This window comes from Hyalella azteca, unplaced genomic scaffold (genome assembly GCF_000764305.2).
Source record: "Hyalella azteca isolate HAZT.00-mixed unplaced genomic scaffold, Hazt_2.0.2 contig7177, whole genome shotgun sequence".
Taxonomy (NCBI): Eukaryota; Metazoa; Arthropoda; class Malacostraca; order Amphipoda; family Hyalellidae; genus Hyalella; species Hyalella azteca.
Window position 1 is genome coordinate 111,240 of NW_025937306.1, and position 12,935 is coordinate 124,174.

At 39.7% G+C, this 12,935-nt stretch overlaps 1 protein-coding gene across 3 annotated transcripts in view; it reads right to left on the reverse strand.

The window, feature by feature from the left end:
• Positions 1-12,935, reverse strand: part of LOC108668191 (serine-rich adhesin for platelets) — a 179,457-nt gene that overhangs the window by 99,189 nt on the left and 67,333 nt on the right. Inside the window, exon 1 of one of the 3 annotated variants that reach the window (XM_018155361.2) lies at positions 7,559-9,019. The exons of the other annotated variants lie outside the window; for them this stretch is intronic. Coding sequence (XP_018010850.1) covers positions 7,559-8,568 — 1,010 coding nt within the window. The 5' untranslated portion in view covers positions 8,569-9,019. Of the gene's footprint in view, positions 1-7,558; positions 9,020-12,935 lie in introns of those variants that run through there. 3 annotated transcript variants of the gene reach the window in all.

Sequence of the window (12,935 nt, forward strand, 5' to 3'; positions counted from 1 at the left end):
TTGCCACCAAGGAAGAGATCATTGTGCTGCGAGAAGGCGTCTCGACGCGCCTGCGGTCGCCGAGTCGTAATGTCGGCGTCACGATCATTTTCATGACCAGCATTACGAGGGCCATTAAAGTCATCATAGTAGGAGGTGCTCGTCATACGGGGCAATGACACCGCAACCTACGGGTGCACGGGGTACGAGTAAAGCGGTGGTAGCTTGCCATACGGGGCAATGGCAACCTATGAGTGTACGGGATACGAGTAAAACGGTGGGTAGCTTGCATACGGGGCAATGGCAACCTATGAGTGTACAGGATACGAGTAAAACGGTGATAGCTCACCATACGGGGCTAAGTGTACGGGATACAGGTAAAACGGGTGGTAGCTCGCCATACGGGGCAATGGCAACCTATGAGTGTACGGGATACGGGTAAAACGGTGGTAGCTCGCCATACGGGGCAATGGCAACCTATGAGTGTACGGGATACGAGTAAAACGGTGGTAGCTCGCCATACGGGGCAATGACAACCTATAAGTGTACGGGATACGAGTAAAACAGTGGGTACGCCACTCGTTCACAGCAGGATCGTTCCTAACCACAAAGACGGTTGATGTTCGCAAATTACCGCGATTCAATTCGATAATGAGGGGATCTGACGTAACACAGCGACCCCATGAGGTTTGTGCAGCAAACTATTTTATTAGTCTAATAAGATGTCACGTTGCTTCGTTAAGGAAATGAGCTCATGAATACATGGAACTTGTAATTTTTAACCCAAATTTAGAATGAACTGTAAGACGTACATGCAATAAATCCTGTCTCGCGGGACTAAAAATGCTTGCAAGCTTGAAAAATAAAGATTTTTAGTCCCACGCTTTAAGATCACGTTGATTTAAGTATAAAATGAACGGCCTGGACTCATCTGCTTTCGTATGGACGCCATAAGAAGCGGGGGCCGAACGTGGCGCGATTGCGTCACGAAGCGTCTTCATCAACCTGAGGCTCATCAGCAGTCAAGTGATGGCTTTCCTACACAGCAATCTCAACGTAAAGAGCAACAGCATTAACTCAGGAACTTGCTATTAGCCAGAACTTCCTTTCTAATTATGCATTAACACGAGAGTGTGAAAGGAACCCCTTCTGTCGAGCGCTGTAATCATTTGCATGAAGAGGGCTGCTTGAATTTTTAACGGCTTCATCACAAATTGAAATACAAGGAGAATTCTTCAGTCTTTTGTTATAGGTACAGAATTTTAAGGTGAGCGTAAATTTCGATGAAGACACCTCAGTTATTCTTAGTAGCGATCTAAAATGGAACTAAACTCTGAAAAGGAATATTTTAAGACAACTTCCGTTTTTTGGGTGCTTTGTAGAAACATGGCATCAACAAACTGAACAAGTTTACAGATCATTCTACTGCTTTTAAGTAAAGTTTAAATTTTACGAAAGTTAAAGAAATAATACACATTTAGAGAGAAATTGCAAAAGGCCTGGCCCCTCTTCATTTATCTTGTAATCCATATTTAGGTAGCCTTATTAATTATTTACGAGAGTATATACTATTCATTCAGAGGCTATTCACTATTCAGCGAGGAGACTTGTAGAAAAAAAACAAATTACGAAAATACGTTTTTAGCTCATAATGAAATTTAATACTCTCAATGGTACTCGCAAAGAATCACTATTGATCGTGCTCTTCCTAGCTGCTGCCAATTAAAAAATAACGAAGTTAGTCAAGGTGGCATAAGTTCTTTCCGTTACCAAACGTAAAATTAGTAAAACCTAGAAAAAAATAACTGCTGGGTTACTGCGAGCCTCTGTAGCCTATTGACCTGCAGATGATTTTAGAAATGACACAATTCTGAGTAACAATTTTTACAGGGTGCAAAAAAATTGTGTCACAGGAATGAGGCACCGTAACTGAAGTGCGTGTCAGTGTATGTGTGTGAGGTCGCGGTGCAGATATCCTCCTATCTAATGCATACGGTGCGGTCACGCTATAGTGAATGACATAAATATTTTGTTGTGACCGTGCCAAGTTTTCGTTGCTAGTCTTAAAAACAGTCGTGAAGTAATTACTTCAGATACAAAGAATTGGAAGAACATTTATCCTTTAATAAACCAGTCACCGCTGCGATTTAACACAAGGCATAACGCATGGACGCTGTTTTTTTTTTCACTACTTTTACAAGAGCAAACCAGAACACTGAACATTGCCAGTTTCTAGGGTGAATCTCCCGCAATTTGCAATGTTTTGACTTATTTCCATCCAGGCCATAGAAGACATTTAACTCGTTCTTTACAAATGAAAACACCAAAAAATCTATCTATTCTCAATATCTGCATAGCCTCAAGTCATTCACCGGATGCCATGCAAATGAAATGTGAGGAAAGACGAGTTCGCCCTAAGCGATCACGCATAACATTCCAAAGATATACTTTTTTTTAGATAATCATCTAAATAATTAAGCCATCTAAAAAAATTCGGACATTAGATATTTTATTTTGCTTCTATATTGTTTTACAGAATTTGATGGGAAACAAAAACCATAAAACTCTAAGTATATCAATGTTAATGCAACGTATTCGCATTTCTCTTTCGATATAAAACGTGGAATTGAAGGCGTACGGACTTCGCAAGACTAACCACAGTTTTTCTGTTAAATCAATTGATGGAATGTATTTACGCATAAGCATATAAACGCGTATTAAATGCACTATTGTTATAACACAGAACTAAGAGACATGTGGTTATTTCAAGCAAAGAAAGGCCAGCGATTTCTATGAACCAGGAACCAAGCCTTGCCCATGTAATGCGACCTTCGTTGCCGGAAATGCGACAGTTCGCAGAAGAAAGTTCCCAGGATTTCTCTTTTCAGAAAGTTCGAAGTGAATCAAATGATAAACGTTACTTGATGTCATATATCCAATCACGATGTATTTTGAGAATGAGTATGAAAAGCTTGAAAGCGAGCACGACAAGCGTACAGAATGAGAGCTCGCACACTCCTGATTAAGTTTCCGCAAATCGTGCATAGATTTTGATAATGGAAAGGAAATTTTATACTCGAGAAAAATGAAAAATACGTTGCTCACTCTTGCCAGTGCTCCATGAGAGACGGAAGAAAAGTGATTAGTCTAAAGCAAAAGAATTTGTTAAGTTTGCCAGGGAATGTAATGCGTAAATTGATCTGATTTATCGGCAAATAATTATCTTGCATTGCTTTATTAACCTTTCATATATGCGTGGGAAGACAATAATTTTCAATTGTCACGTTGATAAGGAACAAGTTTTAAATGGAGTTATTTGGAAATAATGATTCGGTGCGGCTTACATATTAGTTACATTCATTGAATTTTTTACCTACCTTTCTCCTACCATTATTACACTTGAAATTATTAAGAATAACCTGATTCCAGCACAACGCTAAAATTCTAAATATACATTATTTATAATCTTTTTGGAAAAATAACTGCTATTTTCCTGGCGTACCACATCAAAATTCGACCAGAATTATTTCTCGCCATCATCACAGCCACGGCGCATACCACACGATCATTGAAGGCGAAACGAGCGCTCTCTCGCCCGAGGTTCAATTGAAAGAATTTTTCTCAGCGGCAAGGTCGCTGCGCACCAGAATGCGCTGCAAAAAACCTCGGAATCGAGTTTTCAACGTTCCCGCGAACCTAATGAGAGATTCTTGACGTGACTCAGGTGCCCGCAACTCACAGGTATTCGCATCGGGATGCATAACGAGCTGCTGAGTTCTGAATGACGAGGTCTGCTGTAAACGATCACGGCTAATGAGAAATGCTAAGCACTTCATCGTCTTGCAGAAGAACGGTGAGCTGTGGATAGAAGTTCAATGCCCCGGATGTATTAACGGCTGATATATGTTACGAATGAAATTTACTGCCGATCGAAGACATCACTCCTCAAAAAGGTGAGAAATGGAGAAGACGCTTCATGACCTTCTAAGTATTCGTTTCTAATTTCTTTAAAACTGTCGCTTCATCAAATGAAATGTGTTACCAAATAATTCAAGAACCATCTTGCAGACAAATAAACTCGATTTTTCTACATACTCGACGATATAGTTACTTATAGTTATAGTTCGACGAAAAGAACTATAAGGAGCAATTAAACTAGATAGGGCAACGAAATTATTCTCGACTCGCATCAAAACGTGTGCGTTGCAATTGAAGGAGAAAACATTTCATAGTTTGATGGAAATACCTTAAGAATAATTTCGGCACAGATGAGTAATATTTCGAAACACACAAATGTAGGCTGTTGATATTAGTGTATGTAAATGAGCAGGTACTCTTGAGATTCAATTATTTATAAGAGATTGGATTTTAACGTGGTTTGTATGGCGATAATTCCTCGTAGCCACCAGCTCTCTTCGCGTGCACCCCAAACCATCTGGTCCTCTCACCACTACACTGATTTTATCGGCTTTCTACGGCATAACAAAAGAGCAAATTATGGGTCTCTGTTCATCATAATTTCATGTGAAAAGATTCCGTGAGTAGACAAATCCGGTTCTGTTTTTTTTTTGAAAAACCTTCTGGTAAGTTAAAATCAAGTTATTTAATTAATTGTGGCAGGAATATTTTCGATAATTAGGTGCGGACCGAACAGGATTTAAAATAAAGAATCTGATTTATTCAGTTGGTCAAAAATATATAAAAAAAATAAGGCGACATGTATGGGAATGCTTCAGAACAACAAGACAATGTACCACAGAAGAGAGAAAAAATACAGAAGACTTCAAAATTCACCGATGTATTTAAATAAATATTAATGCCTAAATAAAGATAATTTTTAGTTTTTGATTGGTAAATTTAATCAAATTGGATTGAATTGAATACTGAATGTACGAGTAAGACCGTCGTGTCTTTTCAGATACCTGAGAAAAGAAATATATAATCAAATATTTTTGTATGATTACTTCACTAACTAACTAAATACACTTATCATGATGTCCGTTTCATGAAATATCGTTGCATCTAATATCGAGTCTGTTAAAAGAATCTAAGCACATGGAATTATTGTAACGATAAATTCATATCTAACAAAACCGTTGTCATTCAGATAAACCTATCCATTGAACACTCAGCAACAAGGTACGAATACAAACTTGAAACTTCCATTGCGAGATGAAATGGAATCATTAAACCAAGACGAGGCAATAAACTGTCTACTTTGGCTCCGTCCACATTAATTAATTATCATATAATATAATAAAGTACAGTTCATTGGGATGCAGCAGCGGTTGGCCATAGAGAAGAACAAGACGAGATAGCGTCAGTGAAAGTCTCCAGACTCGCGATCTCGGGGGCGGATATGCAAAGCAGGGCACAAACTCACCCTAAACGAGGGCACAAACTCACCCTAAATAAGGAACGAGGCATAATAAGGAACGAGGCATAATAAGGAACGAGGCATAATAAGGAACGATGTACATCACGTTCATTACACCTGCGTGATATAACAGAAAGCCTTGGAGTATTTGAAGAGGTGAATCCCGTATGGTCGACCGAAGTTGCAGAGCCATTCTCATTTGTTGTTTCAGTTTGCGTCAAATTATTTTTAAGGTTTTGTGTTCGAAGAAAACCTAGCTGAGCGCTGGAATTGTCTACATTAATTAATCCATTAATAGTTTAACAAATAATAAAGATCTGTGTGTTCTTCCGTTATAAATACAATAACGTAGATAAAGGAATCCTGATATTGGTAGTTAATATATCATTTCACTTGCATAAATTTACGCAGGGAATATCCAATTTCAGCTTTTTGAAATATTCCATATGCACCTGCTCGTATATTAATCCTTCACCCAGAGTCCTGCAGACAGGATCTGGTCGCCGCACCTCTTCAACTGCAGGGCAAGAAGCTGAGCAAAAAGACCAGGCGTTGTGCCGCTAGCAAACAGCACATCTTCTGATTCAAAGCAAACAATAATATGTAAATCGTGGGCTCAACAGTGAGAGATTTCTTGAACGACTATATCGTATAAAAATTTCTGTAATCAATGTCATCATGTCTCGACTAAAATAGATATATCTTTCTCTGTTCCAACAAGTCTTCGCATTGCATTTTGGCTCAGTTTAAAATAATAATAATCATACATTCTACTCAAAGTTGCATCTCACGTAGAATTAGTATCAGGAAATATATTTTCCAGTAAGAAGGAAAACAGTGCTATATCACAGGTGGTCCATGAATAACTAATTTGATACATGAGAATGTCGCCCACGCTGCGAGTCTCATCCAGATTGCACAGCATTGCGAAAATCGTACAACACCTGCACTAATGTACAAGAGTAATTTCCATTTCAGGTCGAGCTGTGAGAAGAGCACCCACATGCTTGCGCAAGATGCAGTGCAAAACAGATCAGCAATTCAAATAGAACATCAGCGAGTCTTTACTCAGTTCTGGCATTGAAAGTCACACATTTTATCGGTCCTGTCTTTCAGGGTAATAATAGAAGCCAGGACGTTCGGGGAGCTCCCTCAATGATAAGTTTGCGGTTGAAATCGTTTTGGATTCATGGCCATTAGAATCGTACGATCAGATTAGGTATAAGAAATGTGTTCTACTTCTAGAATTATTGTTGGCAGAAGTTTAGATGTTTAAATTTAACCTCATTTTTATTTTAGAAATAGGAATAACAACTTGCTAGTACCGAGCAAGAACACAATTGCAAGATTAATTAGCAACGAACACACTGAAGGTCCGCTATCAAAATACAGTATTAGAATTAATTTATACATAACGGTCTTTCAAGCAGTATGTGTGAAGAGGTGAGAGAAATAGAAAGCATCTCAGCTGTAGAATTCAGTGATGTAGAAACAATGGCATTCAATTAGCCACGGAGATTTTCAGTGACAGAGCCTGTGAATTGAAGTGTGAAAAAGCGGCGTGCAAGTCACAGCTCCAGAGGCCATCGTGGATGCTTGCCACGAGACCGGGAGATGACACTGCAGAATTGACACTCAAGCTCTCAGCGACACTAAAACCACTATCATGAGACGATGTAAAACATTTTCCCTGCTGAATTAACCCGATTTTTTCATTCGATAACTCAAATTCGCTGGTTTTGCATCGCATCTCAAGAGTTTTTCAAGTAAATTTGAGTGTACTGAAATAATCCATCAACGTCTGCCAGCTGCGACAGCTGGCGCATGATTCCTGCAGGCAGGGCAATTGTAGCAGCGGCCTCATGACGCTTCCTCCTCGCCCCATACAGCCTTGACCGACGGTCATTCCACGCTTGTTCAATTCAGCTGTGCATTGTTTGTGTTTTTTAGAGTGTTACTTTCACCTGAGACTTCAGATGATCGAAATACGGTTGTGCTCTGATTTACCGTGACATTTATTGCTGACAAGCTTCTACTTAATTTTCTGAAGGATAAATAACAAAGCCTGGAATGAAATTAGGAATAAAAATCATTTTCCTTACCCGATACTTTTATGAATCTTATCAACTGTAATTTATTTGTAGTTGCAGTTTAGCTTATGGATTGAGATAGGCATACACGGGACCACATATACATACATACCTTTGCAAGCCTCTGATGCGCGCGAGTGTTCGGTTCTGAAGAGACGAGTGACGTTGGCACGAACCGCTGGAGCTCGAAGACGATGAGAGGGACGAGTTCATGGAACCTCTGTGATCAGATTGCTTGTTCCTGAAAATCACAGCTTCATTGGCGCTGCCCACCGAGATTTGCGAAACTCGCATCTCAGGTGTCATGAGCAGGTCAGAGTTGCAAATGGTGACACGCTTGGTCTTGGTGTTTTTGATACCTTGAATGGTTCCGTTTTTAATGGAACTCATAGAGTTTACGCGAGCAAGTTTTTGGCCGTTACTGCGTAGCGTTCTGTTCGTAATACTTTGACTGCGACTTCCACGATCGCCAACACTTGTATTTGACCGTCGAACTTTATTCAATTCTGACACCGACGTGTAGACATTCTGAGGCCGAGGTTTGGTGGATTCTTTGAGCGAAGGCAGTGATAGCCTATTTTGGTTACCTGGACGAGGTTTCTTTCGATACCAGTGATTATAAGATGATCTTCTCATGATACTGCGACTTCTGCCAAGTTCATTTTTGCCTTCTGTCCTTTCTGAAAGGATTTCAGTTCCACTAAGAACCATTTTATCTTCAGAGGAGTTTTTCCTTGGGGTGTTGTGACAAGACTTGGCTTTATTGAGGTTGTTCATGTTATTGATGTAGAGATACTTAGGATTAAAGTCGCTTTGGTCGTGTGAGTGTCGCCGCAGTGGCGGATAAACAATCCCCATTTCTTTATGTGACCTGGGAGTGGCCAGTAGCAAGTTGCTGCGGTAAAGATCAACTCCCGACACGAGAGAATCGTAGGGCGGCAGGATTTGATCGTAGTAGCTGAAGGAGTGACGACCCAGGGTCGTGTTCGGTATGAGACATAATTCAGGAGGGCGCGGGTAGGCCGTCATCCCAGGTTGCCGACACATCCCACCGGCGGGGTATCCTGGGATGACGATGGGAGCGCCACACCACTGCACCAACATGCACTTCTCGACCTGCATCCTAACTTATTGTGTTCGCACACAAACACATTTACAAGTACTGAATAAAACTAAGTCAATATATTTTAAGTTAACATTTTAAATAAAAATGTGCCCTACGTTTGATGTAGATGTTCAAAAAAATCACTATTCTCAAAAATATAAACACTTGGTTTCCATTGTAAACATGCATAGTTTTATCGGTGAGTTTCAAACTAGAGATTTAATTAAGTTTCCGATAAATACGAGTTAACCCTGACTAATATTTATCAAAGAACGCACTTCCTACTCACATCACAAGATGAGAAGTATTCTCATGCACATGACAACTAAACACTTCAAGGAAAAATGTCTGCTTTTCAAAAGTCTTTCCGTGTCCTGATGAGGCGTAAAACATCTGTGGTATGTGTCGCGATAACATTTTTATATTAGAATATTTCCTAAAACATGCGAGATGAGCTAATATAAATACTTCTGAAAAAAAGAACACGTAATAATAGTAATCATTCAACCCAGATATAAATAATGAGAATAGTTCAAAGAAGCACGTTATTCACTGGGTAAAAAATCTTGAATTAACAAACTCGACATTTATTTTAGGTTTTATATTCTATTATAATTTTCAAATCATTTAAAAGTAATTTGAGTATGAACTCGAGTTCCTTGTCTAGCCGCTTTCTCCACTCATGACTTCATAGCACGCACGATGTCTTCCTAATTAGTCTAATGCGCAATTTAGAGAAAGAATATATGGCGTCCCTGCGTAAAAACATAATTTACGAAATAGATGTTTAAGAATGTCTTCGATTTGGTTCGGTTCTGTGATAAACACCAACAAATTTAAGCTTTTACTGAGATCTCGACTAGTAAACGTCGGGGCCGAGTTGGGTCGGTGGCCTAGTTCTGTCTCGCGTTGTATATAGACGAAAGAGAGGACGCGGAGCATCTGTCAAGAACCTTTCAGAGAAATGCCGTAGATCAAGTAAGAATATAGCACTTGATACGTTGGCTCAACGCCGCAAGCTCGGCAGTAGCACTTCAGTCGAGTTCTTCACACCGACGGCACGACGTAATGTTGATAAACTTGTGTCACAGTCGCTCACAGGCTGAGACATGGCACCCTAAAGCTCCTAGTGCTCTCGGTATCACAAGCACGCAACTTGCTTAGCCGTAAATGAATACATAAATTGTAGGCGTGCCACCTCACTGTATAGCATTCATAGCGTCGCGTAAATGTATGCCGTTCGTTACTAGCATTCTTAACAAAACGAAAAGCAAGACGATGAATTGATCCATTTCAGACCACACAGACTCTCAAATAATGTGCATTGACAAGCATATAATCGAAGCAATATTTATTAGAATAATGTATAAAACTATATTATCTTAGTAACGATATTCTCACATGTCGTGCTCTCTATAATCACTTTCACTCAAGCTCGCCCACTCGTGTTTTTCTAGTTATAGCTTGCACTGCCCGGTTCACTCCTTACGAGTGGCTGCTTAACTCAAATAATTTACTATTAGAATGCTTGCGCTTCACTTAAATGCATCAAAGACATTTGTTCATTATCAACTTCAGTAAACGAAAGCAAATGAACGTAAATAAAGATAGAAAGCCAAAAAAAGCAGCAAATTCAGAGAAAAAAATGAATAAATAATGAAGAAAGGTACTAAAGTAGTAATTACAACTTGTCCAGGGATGAGGTGTGACGCTAAAGTGTTCTAGAAAGTACATTCAATTTCAAAATTTAATCTAGAAACATGCATTATCACCTCTTCCCCAGAGTCAGACAGCGCCGCATAGTAAGGAATCCACGTTTTAATGTTGCATTAAACAGCATTGCCGTGGGACGCGCTGGATTAAACATTGCATTGTAACAATAAACTCGTGATGATAACATCACGATCATTGGTCAACCTTGAGCGGCGCAACACGAGTGACCAGGACACGACAGACAGTCGTTCACCTGTAATCTTATGCACGTTTGAAAAAGGCAGCCGCGATGCTGCCCCATGTAAGGTTGTGCACTCTCGCTCTCGGATGCGAGCTGACACCCCAGCCTGCAATTATGTTTTACGACAGCACAACACCCGTCATTTACTTCCAAGCTTCGCTCAGCTGGTCCGGCCATCGACCCTACACTATACGCACACAAGCGACCAATACAATACTGCCTGCCACTCATCTTCCGACAACAACACAAGACTCAGGACCGGTGTAACGACTTCGGAAACAGTTGTTCGGTTTAAAATAGGTATAAATGCTACAAATTTTTCTTCATGGACTTCACCACGACATGAACAGCACACCATTATGAGGAATTTGTTTACGACTACCTAAAAAAGAGTAGGAATCATCCGTCATTTACCTTTTCACCTTTTTCAGTTCATCTTAGAAAGGAAGTAGCGATACCCTTTATCGATATTCAGCAAACTCGGGTCTAAAATATAAAACTTGGGTAAAATAAAAATATATTCTACCAAAACAAACCCAAATGTCTTTTTTGTGCAACACTGAGGTTAAATTATACCCTTCAAATAAAAAGCAAAAAAATAATAATAATAAACAAAAAAGCCTCTTCCACTCTTTCAAGATAAGAGGCGTTTTTCCGCTAGAAATAACCATGATTAATAGTGCACATCACAATACCGCGGTATAAACTATAAACCTAAATAAGGCACAACAGATTTACAGAAGAATCGAGCACAGATTAGCACATAGACGCTAGGTGTCGTGCAGAGGACGGAGCCACAACAGATCATCTGCAAGCGGCGTCCATCAGGACGAGGTCTCAGAGGTCGCTACACCGCGGCTACAGCTTCAAGGTTATCACCAGGTAGATGACATGGCAAGATCAACCCACTGGCTACCACACACCGAAACAGACTCACTTTCAAAGTTACGAGCTGTTTTTGCCACTTATATACTATGACAACAAGAACTGACTGGCTACCACACACCGAAACAGACTCACTTTCAAAGTTACGGTCTGTTGTTGCCATCTATATGCTATGGCAACAAGAACTGACTGGCTACCACACACCGAAACAGACTCACTTTCAAAGTTACAGGTTGTTGTTACCATTTATATGTTATGGCAACAAGAACTGACTGGCTACCAAACACCGAAACAGACTCACTTTCAAAGTTACGGGCTGTTGTTGCCATTTATATGTTATGGCAACAAGGACTGACCGGCTACCAAACACCTGAACAGATTCACTTTCAAAGTTACGGGCTGTTGTTGCCATTTATATAATTGACACGTGAATTGACAGGGTATAAAAAAACAAACGGACTAACTCATAAAAATTGCAGGCTAATCTCTAACTATTTATGTTATGTAAAAAAGTAAAGAAGCATCTTGGACATAAAATCTGAACAAAACAACATCTCGGAAAAAGCATTCAATTATAACTCTGATTTTACGTGCAAAACGAACAAGCAGCACGCCACAATGGCGTCCGCATGCACTCAAAACATTCATAACATATATTCTGAATTAGTCTATTCTGACTAGAATCGGGCAGACGAGTGTTCTTCATTATTAAACATAGGCACTGAAATTTTTATGTTCATTTTCTATTTAGCCCTTTGATGCTTCGTGATTTTTTTCTATGACATATGGATACGCGACTCAGGTGGTGACAGAACCAAATTTATTTCAAGAAAGTAATAATTCTACAACATAAAAAATATGTTTTCTCTCAATGTTTGAACGGTACGAAAATGATCGTAGTGATAGCCAATTGCCAAGGCCCACTGGGGTTAGGTTAAGCCAGGAACAGGTATAAATGACAGATTTTCGAGTCGAGACAAGTAATGAAATAAAATTATCCATCGAAAAATTATGATAAGTAATTCGCTAATTCTCCGATATCTTAGATGGTGATTGGTCACTAGCAACTCTCTCATCGACCACAAGCCATCAGCGTAGGCAGGTCTCGGCTGCAAACCACTCGTAAAAAATACCTCTTCGAGTTCCGCATGATCAGCGCCTTTCGTTGTAGCTTTGCTTACGTTCACTGTCGCTCGGAGTCGTCGCTCGCTGCTACGCGTGTTTAGATATCAACATCCGCTTCGTAAAGGTACAAGAATTTTTCTGTTTGTATTACATTTAACAAGACTTCAAAAGATTGAATGGCAAATAAGGTCAATGGTTAATTCACCCAAGAGTTAAAGGTCAATTGACGCAAGTCTGCGAGATAACCATATTGTAGAGCGCACGCTCAGCGCTGACACAATTCGTTTTCATCTCTCATTATCAAGTGCAGATAATTGCTGAGTGAAGGGCAAGCACAGAACACGAATACAGTTTCGTACTCCCTCATAATTGAACAGTTTATCCCTTATGTTAATAGTCATCATGAAATCCTTCAAATAA